Here is a 19,001-nt window from a genome sequence, read left to right as displayed (position 1 = left end):
TAAGGAATGTTCTGAGAGGCATGTTGAGCTCATTGAATATTTCATTTTTTTGTCACAGGTGTTTGAAAAATGACTAAAAAAAAATGTTTTTTTTTTTTTTTTTTTTTTTTACACAAAGTTGTCATTGAAATTATATATTGCTCACACATGCCATGGGTATATGTGTAATTACACCCCACAATATATTCTGCTGCTTCTCCTGATTACAGGGATACCACATATGTGAGACTTTTTGGGAGCCCGAAAACAAATCACCACCATCAGAATTTCAAAGGGCGTACATTTTTCATTGCATTTTCTCACTACCTCTAACGGTTTAGGAGGCCCTGAAATGTCAAGATACCACAAAACCCCCCCAAATGACCCCATTTTGGAAAGTAGACACCCCAAGCTGTTTGCTGAGAGGCATGGTGAGTCCATGGAATAATTTTATATTTTACCACAAGTTTTGGGAAATTACTATTTTTTTTTTTTACACAACGTTGTCACTAAAAGATAAAATTCTCACACATGACATGGGTATATGTGGAATGACACCCCAAAATACATTCTGCCACTTCTCCTGAGTATGGGGATGCCCCATGTGTGAGACTTTTTGGGAGCCTAGCTGTGTACAGGACCGCGAAAACCAATCAACACTCTCAGGTTTTCTAATGGTGTAAATTGTGCATGTCACCTCTGCACTACCTGTCACAGTTTCGGAGGCCCTAAAATTCCAAGATAGCACAAACACCCCCCAAATGACCCCATTTTGGAAAGTAGACACCCCAAGCTATTTGCTGAGAGGCATAGTGAGTCCATGGAATATTTTATATTTTGCCACAAGTTCCGGGAAATATATTATTATTATTTTTTTTTTGTTTTTTTACACAAAGTTGTCAGTAAATGATATATTGCTCACACATGCCATGGGTATATGTGAAATGACACCCCAAAATACATTCTGCTGCTTCTCCTGAGTACAGGGATACCCCATGTGTGAGACTTTTTTGCAGTCTAGCCGAGTACAGGACCCCGAAACCAGTCCCCACTTTCAGGCTTTCCAAGGGCGTAAATTGTTGATTTCACTCCTGACTACCTATCACAGTTTCGGAGGCCATGAAATGCCAAGACAGCACAACCCCCCCCAAATGACCCCTTTTCGGAAAGTAGACACCCTAAGCTATTTGCAGAGAGGCATGTTGAGTGTTTTGCAGATCTCACTTTTTGTCACAAAGTTTTGGAAATTGAAAAAAAGAGGAAGAAAAATGCATTTTCCTGTTTTTTTCTTCATTTTACGAAAAAAAATGAGATGCAAAATACTCACCATGCCTCTCAGCAAATAGATTGGAGTGTCTACTTTGCAAAATGGGGTCATTTGGGGGGGTTTTGTGCCATCTTGGCTTTTTATGGACTTCAAAAGTGTGATAGGTAGTAAGGAGTGAGATCAACAATTTACGCCCTTAGAAAGCCAGAAGGTGCGGATTGTTTTCCGGGTCCTGTACGCGGCTAGACTGCCAAAAAGTCTCACACATGGGGTATCCCTGTACTCAGGAGAAGCAGCAGAATGTATTTTGGGGTGTCATTTCACATATACCCATGGCATGTGTGAGCATTATATCATTTACTGACAACTTTGTCCCGAAACTTGTGGCAAAATATAAACTATTCCATGGACTCACCATGCTTCTCAGCCAATAGCTTGGAGTGTCTACTTTGCAAAATGGGGTCATTTGGGGGGGTTTTGTGCTATCTTGAAAGTTCAGGGCCTCTGAAACTGTGACAGGTAGTCAGGGGTAAAATCAGCAATTTACGCCATTAGAAAACCTGAAGATGTGGACTGGTTGTCGGGGTTGCGTACACAGCTAGGCTCCCAAAAAGTCTCACATATGTGGTATCCCTGTACTCAGGAGAAGCAAAAGAATGTATTTTGGGGTGTCATTTCACATATTCCCATGGCACGTGTGAGCAATATATCATTTAGTGACAACTTTCTGTAAAAAAACAACAAAAAAAAATAATAATAATTTTCCAGAAACTTGTGGCAAAATATAAAATACTCCATGGACTCACCATGCCTCTCAGAAAATAGCTTTGGGTGTCTACTTTTCAAAAAGGGGTCATTTGGGGGGTGTTTGAACTGTCCCGGCATTTTATGTTCAATCTTATGCACACATCACCCACTCTTCTAACCACTTGAAAACCAAGCCTTTTCTGTGCCTTTTTGTTTACATGAAAAAATATTTTTTTTTCTACTAGAAAATTACTTTGAACCCCCAAACATTATATATTTCTTTAAAGCAGAGGCCCTATAGAATAAAATGGTGGATGTTGCAAATTTTTTTGTCACACGGTATTTGCGCACAGATTTTCCAAACGCAATTTTTGCGAAAAAAATACATTTTTTTTAACTTATTGCACAAATACACTATATAATTCCAATTTTTTTGGTAGAATTTAAAAGATGATCTTATGCCGAGTACATAGATACCAAACATGACATGCTTTAAAAATTGCGCAGTGGCAACAAAGTACGTACATTTTTAAAAACCTTTAAAAGTCTCTACAGGTTACCACTTTAGACTTACAGAGGAGGTCTACTGCAAAAATTACTGCACTCAACCTGGCGTTCGCGGCGATACCTCACATGCATGCTGCAATTGCGGTTTACATATGACACTAGAACAAGGCTTGGGTGCGCCATTGCGCGCAAGCACGGGGGGAGGGGGGGGGGCTTGATTTTTTTTTTTAATTTTGCTTTTTTTATGTTATTTTGACACCTTTCCTTTAATTTTTTTTAAATAATTTTTATTGTTATCACAGTGAATTTAAATATCCCCTATGATAGCAATCTGTAGTGACAGGTACTCTTTTTAAAAAAAATTGGGGTCTTTTAGACTCTAGATCTCTCCTCTGACCTTAACGCATCTGACCACACCAAAATTGGTGTGATAAAATACTTTCCCAATTTCCCAATGGCCCTGTTTATTTCTGGCGAAACAGAAGTCATGAAATGCTCGTAGCTTCCGGTATCTTAGGCCATAGAGATGATTGGAGCCATTCTCATCTCCAATTAGCTCTATGGTTAGATAATTGAACCACCGGCTGCACTCTCGGGTTAACCGGTGGGACAGGAGAGCCCAAGAAAAACCATGGAAGGCTGCGGAAGGCGGCGGTGGGGGGGTCATGTAAAAGCAGTCTAGCGGCCAATTACCTGCTAGGATTGCGTTTACATGTAAGCCGACGGTGGCTGTAAAAAAACGATACCAAGATGATGCCTATATCTGCAGGCATCATCCTGGTATAACCACTCAAAGTCCAGCAACGTACCAGTACATTGCTGGTCCTTGTTTGGCATATAGGTTTTTTTTTTTTTTTCATGCAGCCTGTGGACTGAACGGAAAAAAAAGAAAACCTATCAGAAATCAGCACAGGAATAATGCGTAGTATTACTCATCATTAACCGCCCAAACAACCACCCACTGAATTTAATGATGGGTATACACGACACTATCCACGTATACCAAAATAGGATTTTAACTGCAGTGCTGAAATCAGAAAATCCCCACAGCTGCTATCAGCAAAGGTATCCATATATGCTGAGCGCAAACACTGTTTGTGTCAGAATATATAAAATCAATGCGTGGTAGCCGACGAGTACCTGCAAGAGAAACAGGTCACAAAAGAATGAAAAAACAAACAAACAAAGGACATTAAGGCTCCGTTCACATGTAGGCGTTTTGGGGCGTTTTTGGGGCGTTTTCCTGCTCTAGGATCAGCTCTCAAAACGCCCAACAAGACAAATCCTATTCATTTCAATGGCCCCCTGTTCACATCTGAGCGTTTTGAAGCTGTATACAAAACGCCCAACGCTCAAAAAAGTACATGAGCTTCTTTTTGGGCAGATTACAGGCGTTTTCCATTGATCTCTATTCAATCTAAAAACGCCTGCACAAAAATCGCGGTAAAAATCGCGGTAAAATCGCGGTAAAAAACGCTACGCTCAGGTGTGAATGTAGCCTAAAAGTACAGTAGGAAGAGTAGAAGGACATATAAAATGACTGACACAACAACAGTTTTTGGATGCTTTTATTTTTCTTTCTAACTGTTTCTTGAGGTCTTGATTTCAGACTGCGATCTTCCAGCTTGGGTCTCTCAAAATGTCGATGGACATCCAACATCCTTCGAGACCCTGTGTTTGTGTGCCCTACACTGTGTCGTGCTGTACCCTACACTAATACTCCACTAGTGTATGGTAGCGCTCAAAACATTCCCTGATGCAGAGACCAGGTTGGTCAGGACATTTGGGACAATAATAGCGGGTGTCATGCCTAAATCCACGCCTGCTACAGACACAACATCTTCTTTGGGGCCATCTTTGGGTAGGGGTACTCGGGAGGACATGTGAAAAATGCCTCTCATGCAGCCGGCTCACTGCATCTGGAAGAGGAAGTTGGGCAGGCATGCCTCCTGGGTACAGGTAGGCAAGGATGATCTCTTCCTGGAATTCCCGGAAGGATCCAGTTCGTCCTGACGCCCTGTATAGAACAAAGGCGTTCAGCATCGCCAATTGGAATAAATAAACAGACACTTTTTTGTACCAGCGTCTGGCTTTACGGGCAACTAAATACGGCGCCAAAAGCTGGTCGTTAAGGTCCACCCCTCCCATATTAAGGTTATATTCGTGGACACAGAGGGGTTTCTCCATAACGCCAGTTGCCGTAGGGATTTGGACTGTCGTGTCTGCTTGAAGGGAGGACAGAACATAAACATCCCGTGTATCCTTCCACTTCACCGCAAGCAATTTGTCAGTTTTCAAGCAGGCTCTCGCCCCCCGACTAAGACGGGAATCTACAAGCCGTTGGGGGAAGCCCCGGCGATTAGGTCGCACGGTGCCACATGCGCCAATTTGTAATTCGAGCAGGTGACTAAATAGTGGCACGCTTGTGTAAAAGTTGTCCACGTACAAATGGTACCCCTTTCCGGATAAGGGTGACACCAAGTCCCAAACAATCTTACCGCTGCTCCCTATGTAGTCTGGACAGTTGGGGGGCTCCACACAGCTATCTTTTCCCTCATAGACCCGGAAACTAACTGTATAGCCTGTGGCCCTGTCACACAATTTATACAGTTTGACCCCGTACTTGGCACGCTTGCTGGGGAGGTACTGTTTCATAGCAAGGCGGCCAGTAAATTTAATCAGGGACTCATCAACGTAGACAACTTGTTCGGGGGTAAACAAGGCTGCAAACCGCTGATTGAAGTGGTCTATGAGGGGCCGAATTTTGTGGAGCCGATCATATGCAGGGTCTCCCTGAGGACGACAGATTTCATTGTCGCTGAAATGCATAAATCGCAGAATTTGCTCATATCTCGCCCTGGACATGGAGGCAGAGTACATGCGCATATGGTGAAGTGGTTTAGTTATGCCCATGTTGAGGGAAAGGTCCAGAAAGATTTCAAATTCGGAAAACGTTATAGGATTCCAGCCGAATGGTCTGGCAAGGGGTGAATTTGGGTTGGCGGCGATGAATTGTTGTGGATATAAATTTGATTGATCCACAATAGATCTGAAAAGATCTTCCGTGAAGAACAGCTCAAAAAAGTTCAGGGGGCGTAAAACCAGCTGTCTCTACGTGGATTCCAGGTTGGGCAGTGAATGGGGGAAGTACTGGCGCTGTAGAATCAGTGGGTTGCCAATTGGGATATGCCAGCGCATCAGGGAGGGCACTATGGGCCTGTCTTCGAATACGCGGTGGCTGCGGGCCACTACTCGTGCTAGCCACCACACCAGCTTCAACTGCACTTAGGGGACTCGCCACGTCACCAGGTGATACTGCAGTGCTGGTTGTACTAGGTCCAGGGTGTACTAGGCCGCTGGCGCTTGCCAGGTCGCAGAAGGATGAGCGGCACTAGTAACCACACTCTGCTCCATACGAGCACCCTGCGATTCCTGCATCTCAACAACTCCAGAATGGGGTCGGGTACGCCTGGGTCTAAGAGGGACCCATCTGTCGTCGGAGCTATCTGTCAGGGAGCCGCTGCTGTCATCTGGTTCGTATACTGACCCTGATTCTGCCAGTGAGGCTTCCCCATCGCTCTCACTTGACATGGTCATTATACTATATATATGTTCATCACTGTACAAACGTTTGGTCATTTTGGTAACTAAATTTACCTGTACAGTGGTGCGACTCACAGGTAATAAAAGCACCTGGTTGTCAAGAAATATTTCAAGTGCTACCAAAAAAACTGCTAATGCTAGCAGGGATCAGGCCTGACTCTGCTAACACAGCGGTTTTGTGTGTTGTGTTTTTTTCAAGTGACAGTAATCTATTGATTACTACACTTGCCTGGGTGAAAGGGTTAAACGCAGGTGCTGGCAGGAATCAGTGCTGATCGTGCAAACACCGCGTTTGGGAACCCTAAACTATGGGGGCGCTAGTATAGTTCTGATCAGATCAGATATTGATCTGTTCAAACACTATACTAGTAATGGAAGTGTATGTGCGTGCGTGTGTGTGTGGTAATCAAAGGGTTATTTCTAACTATGCGCCGGGGATCTGGGGGGGGGGGGGGTGGCTTCTACCCTAAACCTCCTTTGGGATAGAAACTAACTCGCTAGCGCAACCTCAAGTCACAATCACACTAATACAAAATACAGTAAAACAGTATATTATGTGTGTATTAGTGTGCAATGTGACAGGGGGGAAGGGGTTAACTGGATGTGATCAGGGGGGGATCAGGGGGTTAAATCTTTATTGGGAGGGGGTGGCGGGTATCCTACGGATAAAAGAAACGGTGGCAAGCGCTAAACCTGGTCACAAGTCACACTTATACGGGTATATAGAAAATGCTATATACTGTATACAGTGTGTTTTGTGGCAGGGGGTGTAGGGGTGATCAGGGGGTTAAATCTTTATTGGGTGGGTGGGGGGGACCCTAAACCTCCTTGGGACAGAAACTTAGTCGCCTGCGCTAATTCTGATCACAATCACACTAATACAAAAATACAAAAACACTGTATATTACGTTTGTATTAGTGTTGAATGTGATGGGGGTAGGGGTTAACTGGCGGTGATCAGGGGGGGATCAGGGGGTTAAATATTTATTTGGGGGGGGGTGGGGGGTAATTTAAGTGGAAAAGGGGGGGCCGCAAGCGCTACACCTGACCACAAATCACACTTATACGGGTATATAGCAAAATGCTATACACGGTGTGTGTTGTGGCAGGGGGTGTAGGGGTGATCAGGGGGGGTCAGGGGGTTAAATCTTTATTGGAGGGGTGGCGGGGACCCTAAACCTTCTTGGGACAGAAACTTAGTCACCTACGCTAATTCTGATCACAATCACACTAATACAAAAATACAAACACTGTATATTACGTTTGTATTAGTGCTGATATGACAGAGGGTGTAGGGGTTAACTAGCGTTGATCAGGGGGGGGGGGGTCAGGGAAGATCAGGGGGTTAAATCTTTATTTGGGGGGGTGGGGGGTAATTTAAGTGGAAAAGGGGGGGCCGCAAGCACTACACCTGACCACAAATCACACTTATACAGGTATATAGGAAAATGCTATATGCTGTATACAGTGTGTGTTGTGTCAGGGTCTGTAGGGGTTAATTGGGGGGGCGATCGGGGGTGAAATGTGCCTATCTAGCTGTGTGTGGGTGCTTGGTGCAGTTACTCACAGTTAGATGTGCTCTCCTCTCACGCTGGATCCAAAAAGGACGTTGGGAGGGGAGGGCACATCTTCTCTAAGCCTGTGTTTACATTTCACAGGCTTAGAGTGTCATTTGATTGGGCAGGACCGATCAACAGGTCCAGGCCAAAAATGATTGGCCTGGACCTGATGACTGATCGGTTCTGAACCCAATCGAGCCATCGGCGGCGGCGGGGGGGGCGCGGGAGCGCACAGGACCGGCGGGAAGTGCCGACGTAGACCTACGTCACTTTGCCTGGCTGGCGCTGACTGTCGACTTAGATAGTCGTGCGGCGGTCGGCAAGTGGTTAAAGAGAGGACAGAATAGTGAGAAGGGGAGGTAGAGAGAGCATGCTATATAATAGTAGGATTAGGAGACTGGGTAAGGAGTAGTTTGCTGTGGATTTTCTCTTCGTGCAGTCTCTGAAGGCCACAGTGCAAGTGCCCACTTAAACAACTCCACTGTATTGAAAGAAAACCAGTTTATGCCACCCCAACATGCGCTCTCCCCATAAAAGGTGGTCTTGTTGTTTACTCCTATGGGTTGGAGTAGTATTTGCCAATTAATAGGTAGTCAATAAAAGACACAAGGCTAGCAGAGCAAACTTTTCACGCCAAAATTAAACTACAAGACACGCAAGAGGGCAGAGTTGTTAAGATGAAGATCAGCAAGTAATTTAGGTAAGACACTAAAGAAAAAATAAACATCACAATAATGTGGACGAGGTTACAGATTTTGGAAGCAGCAGCATACATAGACCCATTGGAGGGGGGGGGGGGAATTTACTAAAATTGGTGCACACAGAATCTGGTGCAACTGTGCATAGTAACTAATCAGCTTCTAACTTCAGCTTGTTCAATTAAGCTTTGGCAATAAATCCTAGAAGCTGATTGGTTACTATGCACAGCTGCACCAGATTCTGTGTGCACTGGTTTTAGTAAATTTCCCCCATTGATAGCAATCAGTCAGTTTCAGGTGTATATGAAAAGCAGCAGCATAGTTTATCATAGACATATTAATAGCAATCAGTCAATATTAGTTTTAGATGGATGTGAAAAGCAGCAGCATAAATGCATAGTTTACCTGTGAAAGGACAGAGAGGAAATGTTAAGATGAGGCAGAGTGGAAGTGCCCACTTAATAAAAGACACTCACTTTAAATCGAAAGAAAACCAGCCTATGCCACCCTAATATGTGCCCCCCAACATACTGAGAAGCAAAAATAAACATATACATCCAAATTGCAGAAACATTTCCTGTCAGTTTCAGAATAGAGTAAAAACATAACATTCTGAAAATTTTAGGTTCATTTTCTGATTATTTTTAATTAAAATTACCTCTTAATGTCTCTGTGGGTATGATTGTTTTCATGTAAGTATTTAATGCCCTTTGTTGTTCCTACTGTAATATTACATCTTCTATTCCAGGATAACGGAGCTGTGTTATTCTGAAACAAGCACATTTGTACTGTCAACATTCAGTAAATAAATAAAAAAAAAATTAAAAAAAAAAAAAAAAAGAAGAAAGAAGAAGAAAGAAGTATAGAGTGCCGGTTCACACTTGTGCGATGCACACTGCCATATGCAATACGCAGGGGGTGTCAATTAAATGTTAATAACACCCCCAGTTTGATCGCATATCGCAGTGCGATCTGACAGTTCGCACAGGATCGGATCGCACAAGTGTGAACCACTGTGCGATCAGATCCTGATGCAGCTGAAAAAAAGGGTCCTGTGCGTCTTTTGTGCGGGTGCAGTGCGAATTTCAGCCATACAAAGTGTATATGTGAATATGCATCCACACAGGAGATCGCATGTAATGAAGGAGCAGTGCACTCCGAATTACATGCGATCAGCGCGCCTGCAGTAGTGTGAACCGGCACAGAGTGTCCACCGGGGGAATGTTTGTGCTGCTTTTCTTTTATTGTCCAACTTGCACTCCAAAGACAAGTATATTGTCTAACTGTCAAAATATTTAAGTCATTGGACATTGTAACGGAGCTCCAGTACCCAGCCTAGGTATCTCCGCTGTATAATCGTTGAAGCTGAGGAAGTACTATAATATCCATGACAAAATCCCCCAGAACACAGTTCTGGGATTCAACTAGAATGAATGTTTATTGAAACAGGCACAAAGAGATATACACTGTGGGACAATCCCCCCTCTCCCTTAGCAGCCAATCCACATACATATATACAAACCATAATAGGTTGATCTTAAGGCAGACTAACCATAGAACAATGGCATACAGGCACTTAATAACAAACCCCACCCCATCTCACTATCTAGCAATCTGAAAAGTCAAAACATTCATCTTCATACATTTCCTGAGGGACACTGTTCAGAAAGATTATTGTCCCAAGTGAAAGAGCCCCTCACTCTTTCAACACAATCCACACATATAGAACCCAGGATAACCGGAGTAACATGACAGGCTGAGTCCAGTGTGGTTGTACAGCGAATCTGATTAGTGCAGACCCAACTGGGGTTTTTGGTCACCCTGTGCTCCTTGAAGCAATCCAAACCATACTCTGTGTCCATTCTGCTACACTGGGGATGTCCGAGGAGTACTCACAGATTACTTTTCCAGTTCAGTTTGTCGCGATAACTCGTCGGCATTGCCATTCTGTTTTCCGGGGCAGTAGTGAATAGTAAAGTCATACAGTTGTAACGCCAAACTCCAGCGCAACAACCGGGCATTGTCCCCTGCCACTCCGTTTAGCCATACCAACGGGTTGTGATCCATGAGTAGGGTGAACTGCTGTCCATACAAGTAGGGCTGAAGCTTCTTTAGGGCCCATGCCACAGCCAGGCATTTTTTTTTCTATGGCGGTGTAGCTCATTTCCCTCGGGAGAAGCTTCCTGCTCAAGTAGTTTACGGGGTGTTCACTGCCATCTTCTCAAACCTGGTGCAATACTACTTCCAATCCAGACAGTGAAGCGTCTGGACCTCAGAAGGCCAGTAGGTCTCCGTGATGTGGGCCTGGGATCTGGACCAGCGGAAACGCTGAGGAAAACTGGCGTAGGTCATTCCCCAGTAAGAGGACGGTGGGGAGCTCCCATATCAACCCCACATCAATCAGACCTGACCCGGCACCCCAATTCAAGTGGACACTCGCAGTGGGTAGCCCGTGTACTGCTTCTCCTGCCATCAGTACCACTACTGAACCTCCAGTTCAGGCGGCATCTGGAACCAGGTGTCGCTTGACCAAGGTGAGAGTGGCTCCTGTGTCTCAGAGACCTTGTGTGGGCTTTCCATTTAACTGGACAGATTGTAGATGGTGCTGTCGGTTCTCCATAGCAGCTTGCACCGGGTCAGCTTCGTGAAGGGTACCCAATTGCTCCCTGGTGGGTTCGAACCTGGGTACGACTGGGGGAACCTCTGTGGGATAGTAGGGGACTGTTGTCCGTGCTGAAGGCGGTGACCCAGGTCGGATCAATGCAGCTTGGTTCCTGCTCTGGGTACAGTCTCGTCGATAGTGCCCAAACTGCTTGCACCTGTGGCACTGTACCCCACTGCAGGATGGGTATCTGAGGGTTGGAGGAGTTTCCCCCCCCCCCCTGTGGTAGTGGTGGTCCAAGGTTAGTAATCATGGGCTTGCGCATTGGTCTGAGGCTAGGTCGTTACTGCCTGTGAACTGCTGCCCATGCTGGGGAAGGTGGTCCTGTTCGAATCCATGAAGCGTGGTTCCAGTTCTGAGTGCAGTCTCTCTGATAGTGCCCAAATTTCTTGCACAAATGGCACTGCACTCTGTTGTGCCAGTGGTATCGATTTGCTGGAGGGTTAGGGATTAGTCCTGATCGTTGTGGAGCTGGTGACCCTGGGTTATTGTTCAGCGGTCTGGGGTTTGGTCTGAAGCTAATCCGTGATTGCCTGCAGGCGATTCAGGGAGAGTGGTAGGTTTGCGGTCCCTTACCCACTCCTGTACCTCTGGGTTTAATCCATTATAGAATTGTTCCAGTAAAATCAGCTGGGTGATCGCTTCTGCTGTGGTTGCCTGATTGGCTTGTAGCCAGGCTAGGGCTGCCCTCTGTATACGGCAAGCCCATTCGGTGTGGGAGTCCTTCTCGTGTTTCTTGGTTTCCCTGAAGGGTCTCCTGTACGTTTCTGGGGTGATGGCATATCTTGCCAAAATCCCTTCCTTTACCCGGCTATAGCTTGAGATTTCCTCCTCTGGCACAGCTCTGTATGCTTCTGCTGCACGGCCTGACAGTTTACCAGCTAGGATCCGTACCCAGTCTGTCAGGGGTACTTGGTACAACCTGCATTACCGTTCAAAATCTTGCAGGAAGCCATCGATCTCATCCTCTGTTTCCACAAACTTTTTAAAGGCATCATGTGGTACCTTTAATCTTGTCTCTGGTGCCTGTGTAATAGTTGTCAGTCTCTCCAAGGCACGCTGCTTCGCCAGCCGGAGTTAGTTCTCCCAGTCTTCTCTTGCTGTGATAAAGGCATCCACTTGGGCTAACGTTGCCTGTACCAGCTCTATTGAGGGGTTTTCTCCATAAAATGCTAGCCTGCATTTCACTTCTTTGTCAAACTCTGTATCCATGGCTTCTATAGCCATACTGTGTGCCCGATCCTCCTCGGTCAGCTCTGCAATCAGCACGGCTTTGGTTTTATTGCTGGCTAATGCTTTAACGTGGCTCGTTTTAATCCAGCATAGTTCATCTCCATTCACACTTCCATTCATGTAACCGAATTTGTACGAACTGCTGTTCTCCCATTGCCGTTTGCGTTTCCAAATCCATACGAATGCTTCTTCCTCTTGCTGCAAGGCTTGTATCCCACCTCTTGCCACCAATGTAATGCAGCTCCAATACCCAGCCTAGGTATCTCTGCTGTATAATCCTTGAAGCTGAGTAAGTACTAAAATAGCCATGGCAAAATCCCCCCAGTAACTGGACATTCATTCATTCTAGTTGACTCCCAGAACTGTATGTTTATTGAAACAGGCACAAAGATATACACACTGTGGGACAATCCCCCCTCCCCCTTAGCAACCAATCCACATACACATCCCATAATAAGTTGATCTTAAGGCACACAAACCACAAAACAATGGAATACAGGCACTTAACAACAAACTCCACCCCATCTCACTATCTAGCAATCTGAAAAGTCAAACCTTTCATCTTCATACATTTCCCGAGGGACACTGTTCAGAAATATTATTGTCCCAAGTGAAAGAGGCCCTCGCTCTTTCAACACAAACCACACATATAGAACCCAGGATAACTGGGGTAACATGACAGGCTGAGTCCAGTGTGGTTGTACAGCGAGTCAGATTAGTGCAGACCCAACTGGGGTTCTCGGTCACCCCGTGCCCCTTGAAGCAATCCAAACCATACTCTATTCTGCTACAGGCATGTTCACTTTTTTTTTAATAAAAAATGTCCTAGGTTCAAAATATTCCACCAACATCTCAGGGAAATAGTATGGTAAGAAGGTGGTCGATATCTCATGTCTCCCTTTAGTTTACCATTAGATTGATAAAGACACCGAGATGAGAGGAAGGCAAAGGCCACAAAGGGCACTTATCTTTTCACAATTGACCCTCCCACTCTGCTCACTTCTGGTGCTGTGATGTGGCTCTGCAGCTTACAAATGCATTTGGAAATGTGTGAAAACTAAACCCGTTTTTAACGTATACTGTTCGACAATTCAGTTGGTTGCAGGCTGGTTGGTACGTTGAGCTAGGAATTTTCTTTGGTTTTGTTTGACATGCATCGCCCTTCTATGTGCTTCTTGCTGCAAAGGCCAGTTATAGGTGTGGGAAGTGACTATTTGTTTGTACTGTTGGATAACTGGTGAGGGGACGCACTGGACACCTTTGCTGTCATTGTGCTATATGCTGGGTGTCCAGTGTGCCCCTGTGCCTTTAAAAGAGGGATGGGCTCCCTCCAGGCTCACCTGCCCTCTGCCTGACCATTATAATGCATGGGATTTTACTATGGAGGCTCTCAAAATTTTAAGTTGGGACTGCAGATAATACTGGGTGCCGAGACGTGGTTCTGCAGCTTACGCATGCATTTGCAAATGTGTGCAAACTAAAACTAAGACGTGGTGATTTGGTTGGTTGCAGGCTGGTCGGTAAGTTGAGCTGGGAATTTTCTTTGGTTTTGTTTGACTCACTTCTTTTATTTAATCAAGTAACTTCTGGGTATAGATCACGACCTTGTTTCTGCTTTCTATGATTTGTCACTCTTGGGAGCACAGTGCCAGCATAATTTCCTGCGACACCAACAGTATTGGCAACACCCTTTGCTGTCCTGTACACAGTTTCCAGATAAATCCTCTTCTCTGTACCTGATCCATGAATTTCTTTGTCCTACATGCATTGTACAGCAGAAGAACCCTGCCATTCACCCATGTAGCTGTTCGTAATTAGCCTAGACATGTCTCTTTACTACTGATAATGTGCACAGGTGTTCACACTGCCTGAAAACCAATAACAGCTATGCAAGTAATAAAAAAAGACTTAGTTGGCTACATACCAGGCAAGCTAACCTGTCCAGCAAAGATCCATTAGACATATAAGTATAAACCAAACAGTAATGGTCCCCATCATTTGAAAAGCCAAGTAGTTTCACAATGTTTTCATGCTGGCATCTAGAAAGATACAGAATAAAAAGGTTATTCACAACTGATGAGAAACAGAATAGACGATTATATGCAGCAAATGTGTCCATTGACATAAGAAGATGACAATAATAAAGCTGCATTCCCTCTACCTTCTGCATCACCTAAACCAGTATGCTTGCAAGACCTGATTGTGTAAAATGGACTAAAACACATTTGGAGACAAGCAAGTTCTCTGTGCATATAGTTGGCTTAACTTATTAGGAAATGGAACATGAACTTACTTAGCCATTGCTTTTATTTCTTGATCAAACTGATCTTTAAGGTCCTGTAGACTACCATCAACAATCTGTGGGGTAGAAAAAAAAAAAAAAAAAGTTAAATATTTTCTGTAGAACTTTTTGGCATAGGCAATGAAAGAGTGCTTAATGAATGAGTGAGACATACTGTTGTCAGTTTTTTTACTGCCACTTTTTCAGACTTTATTTGTCCCTGGAACACAACTCCAAAACCCCCCTCTCCGATTTTATTCCCTCCATCAGAAAGTGGACGATCATCAAAATTTCTTGTAATTCTCTTCAGCTCATTAAAGGAGAAAACACCAAACCCTGCAACACATTAAAAAACACAACTAAACCACAGGAAAATTATTAAAAAACAATAGGCTGATGAATACATAAAACAACTCTACAGTGAATAAAACAAAATGATCTCAGATGAATAGGCTCTGCTACAACAAGGACTCATGCAAACTAAATGTTTTTAGCGTGGTTGTTAGGGATGTCTGGGGTTACTTTTTCTGACGCTAAACGCATGCACACATCAGGGGAAGCATTAATTGCCCCTAGCACTGGTGTCAATGCAATTAACCCCCCTCCCATATTGGTGGTCACTGGCAAGAAAAATTGAACCCCACACTGGTGGTCTCTAGCAGTGAAATTTAACCCATCTACATTGGTGGTTAGTGGGATTGAATGTTAAAGTGATTGTAAAGTCTTGTTTTTTTTTTTGTAACAAACATGTTGTTCTACATGAAAAGTGGTTTTGCACAGGGAAGCCTGGATACTTCTCTTCTCAGGTCCCTCTTCACTGCTCCTAGCCCCTCCCCCCTGTTAAGTGCCCCCACAGCAAGCAGCAATTTGCTGTGGGGGCACATGAGCCGAGCTGCAGCTCCGTGTGTCCATTCAGACACAGAGCTGGGGTTCGGTCCTTCCCCCTCTATCTCCTGATTAGCCAACAGACTGATTGACAGCCGGGGGAGCCAATGGCATCACTGCTGTGTCTCAGCCAATCAGGAGGGAGAGTCCCAAACGGTTGAGGGACTTGTGGACACCACTGGACAGAGATTGGCCTCAGGTAAGTATTAGGAGGTGCTGGGGAGGCTGCTGCACACAAAATGCTTTTAATCTTAATGCATAGACTGCATTAGGATAATAAAACCTTCTGCCTTTACAACTCCTTTAAGCTCCCCTCAATCCACCTATTGGCGATTATGTCGGTAAAAGTTAATACCCTTTCCCATTGGCGATCACTTACTTATCACGCGCTCTGGCGCCACTGTCTCCCTCTGCACAGGCAGGGTTGTTACTTGTACAGTTGGCAGAGATAATTCAGCAGACCGCATGCTGAACACCAGGGCTTCAGGTCATATTTAGAACTCCACATCCTCACTATGTCATAAACAGGTCTCAGCAGGATAAAATATAGTTTCAGTTCTTTGCCTACAAGTGAGTTGTTCTAATAGTCAGCATGATTAAACAAAGGGGACTAAGTAAGCACAACCACATATTTTGTGAAGATTAAAGTATACCTAAAGCCAAACCTTTTTCCAGTTTTGCATAGAGGGAATGCTTAAAACCCACGTCCTATTGCGGTCTGTGTCCTATAGAGAAAAAAAAAATGTTCCTTTCCTGTCCAGGAGACACAACAGGAAACCATTTCAAAATAAGCAGAAATCCCCTCAGTTATCACTGGAACTGGTGTTCCCTTTGGAAGAAGATTTCCCTTCTATTCCTGTTTCACTAACAGCTGTAAAATATTGCATTTCCATCACGTTCTGACCTGGTAACAATGGTGATGTGGACGAATTTCACAGACAATTTATATATCTTACATGACATAAAAAAAAAAAAAAAAAATTCCACACTTTATCCAAAGCCAGAACAAGTTTGGGCTTCAGATATACAGTACTGTGCAGAAGAAGTTTTGGGCAGGTGTGAAGAAATGTGGTAAAGTAAGAATGCTTTCAAAAATAACGGAATTTTTGTAAAATCTTACCTGTAAAATTCCTTTCTCTTACGTCCTCCGACAGTCGCCGCCTCTTCATATTCGTCACATATGGGGTATTAGACTTTGCTCCGAAGGAGTAGCTAGGCAACAGAATATGTTAACAATAAAGCTTTTAACATATCCCACCCTCAAGGGGTGGTCCCCTCAGTCAATACCCTCCTACTTCCTGCAACCATATCTCAGTTTTAGTGGAATAGCAGTAGAGTATACAACCAAACCCCAAAAGAGGGGCGGGGGCGGCGACTGTCGGAGGACTCAGAGAAAGGAATTTTACAGGTAAGATTTTACAAAAATTCCGTTTTCTCTTACGTCCTCCGACAGTCGCCGCCTCTTCATATTCGTCACATATGGGGACGTCCCAAAGCAGTGCAAACATGAGGGGTGGGAAACGCATCCGCGCCGAAAAGGCAACGCAGTCTCCGCATCAAAGAAAGGAACCTTACCAAAGGAAGGAAACCCGCTGGGCAACAGCAAAAAACAAGTGCTCAACAGGAGCAACAACCCAGGAAAAGACAAAAAAACCAGGGGATACAAAAAACTATCCCAACAGCCAGGAGTCCCCAACAAGGGACCCTATGGAACAGCCGCACTAAGAACCTTGCGGCCAAAGGAAGCATCCGCCGATGCCTGAACATCTACTTTGTAGAACTTTGTGAAAGTGTGCACGGTCGACCAGGTCGCCGCCTTACACACCTGGGCTACAGAAGCCCCATGACGACAGGCCCAAGACGTACTCAAAGATCTAGTAGAGTGCGCCTTCACAGGGACAGGAGGAGCCTTACCCTGCAAAGCATAGGCCTGTTCAATGGTCTGCCTGATCCATTTGGCGATGGTAGAGGCCGAAGCCGCCATGCCCTTCCGAGGACCCTCTGGAAGAACAAACAAGGAGTCAGTCTTACGAAAAGACTCAGTCGATCTAAGGTAAACCCTTATCGCCCGAACAACATCCAGAGAATGCAATCTCACCTCCTTTGGATGTTTAGGCTTCGCGCACAGCGAAGGCAAGACAATATCCTCATTAAGATGGAATTCCGAAACTCGTTTCGGAAGAAAAGAAGGATTAGGTCGCAAGACCACCTTATCCAAATGAATAACCAGGTACGGAGACTTGCAGGACAAAGCCGCCAGCTCCGACACTCTGCGAGCCGAAGTGATCGCCACCAAAAAGGCGACCTTTTTGGACAACATAGACAACGAGATCTCCCTGATCTGTTCAAAAGGAGCACGTTGTAACACAGATAGAACGAGATTCAAGTCCCAAGGGGGCAAAGGATCCCTCCTAGGAGGAACCAGATGCCGCACACCCTGAATAAAAGTGCCAACCAAGGAGTTGGAAGCCACGGGACGTTGAAACAGAACGGCCAGCGCAGACACCTGACCCTTTGTCGTAGCCAGCGCCAAACGCTGATCAACACCCGTCTGAAGAAAAGACAGCACACGGGAAACCGAGTACGTGCGGGGTGAAAACCCCCTGGACTCACACCAGGCAAAATAGGCCTTCCAAGTACGGTAATAAACCTTCCCTGAGGAAGACTTCCTCGCGTTGATCAAAGTATGAACGACCTCTGGAGAGAGACCCTTCTCCTTCAGGACCTCTGTCTCAACAGCCAGGCCGTCCAAGCCAGCGACTGTAAAGCAGGATGGTAAATCGGACCCTGAGACAGTAGATCGTCTCGAAGAGGTAGACGCCAAGGGGCGTCGACCGCCAGATTCACGAGGTCTGCGTACCAGGACCGGCGAGGCCAGTCCGGTGCCACAAGAATCACCGTGCTGCGTTCCGAGAGTAACCTGCGAAGGAACCTGGACAGCAACTGAATCGGTGGGAACGCGTACATCAGCCTGTACTGATGCCACGGGGCCACTAACGCGTCCGACGCGTCTGCCCGAGGGTCGCGCGTCCTTGCCACGAACCTTCTCACCTTGTTGTTGAGACGAGACGCGAACAGGTCCACATCTGGAAGACCCCACTTCGCGCACAACGTCTGGAAGACAGCCGGGTGAAGAGACCATTCCCCCTGATCCAGGGTCTGGCGACTCAGATAGTCCGCCTGCCAGTTCTCCACCCCCGGAATGTGAACTGCCGTTATCGCCGGGACATGAGTCTCGGCCCAAGACAGAATGTCGGCCACTTCTCGAGCCGCCCGGGCACTCCTGGTGCCCCCTTGGTGGTTGATGTAGGCCACCGCCGTGGCATTGTCCGTCTGCACCCGAACCGGGCAGCCCTGCAGCCGGTCCGTCCAGCGATGAAGACAGAGATTTATCGCACGTAATTCCAGAATGTTGATCGGAAGGGAAGACTCTCCCTCCGACCAAGTCCCCTGGGCAGACAGAACGCCCAGAACACCACCCCAGCCCGACAGGCTGGCATCCGTGGTGATCACCGTCCACGAGATAGGACGAAACGACTTGCCCCCGGACACCATCGGGGACTGGAGCCACCACAGAAGG

At 45.7% G+C, this 19,001-nt stretch overlaps 1 protein-coding gene across 1 annotated transcript in view; it reads right to left on the bottom strand.

Moving 5' to 3' along the window:
* The window catches only part of IRAK4 (interleukin 1 receptor associated kinase 4), a 54,755-nt gene that overhangs the window by 19,801 nt on the left and 15,953 nt on the right, over positions 1 to 19,001 (bottom strand). Inside the window, exons 4-7 of the mRNA XM_082257142.1 lie at positions 14,712 to 14,872; positions 14,549 to 14,613; positions 14,180 to 14,294; positions 9,019 to 9,128 (exon numbers count right to left, since the gene is read on the bottom strand). Of these exons, the coding sequence (XP_082113268.1) occupies positions 9,019 to 9,128; positions 14,180 to 14,294; positions 14,549 to 14,613; positions 14,712 to 14,872 (451 nt within the window). The remainder of the gene's footprint in view (positions 1 to 9,018; positions 9,129 to 14,179; positions 14,295 to 14,548; positions 14,614 to 14,711; positions 14,873 to 19,001) is intronic.

The sequence above is a fragment of the Pelophylax lessonae genome, assembly GCF_965119305.1.
Source record: "Pelophylax lessonae genome assembly, chromosome: 4".
Lineage (NCBI taxonomy): Eukaryota > Metazoa > Chordata > Amphibia > Anura > Ranidae > Pelophylax > Pelophylax lessonae.
This window is presented reverse-complemented; position numbering and strand designations above follow the sequence as displayed.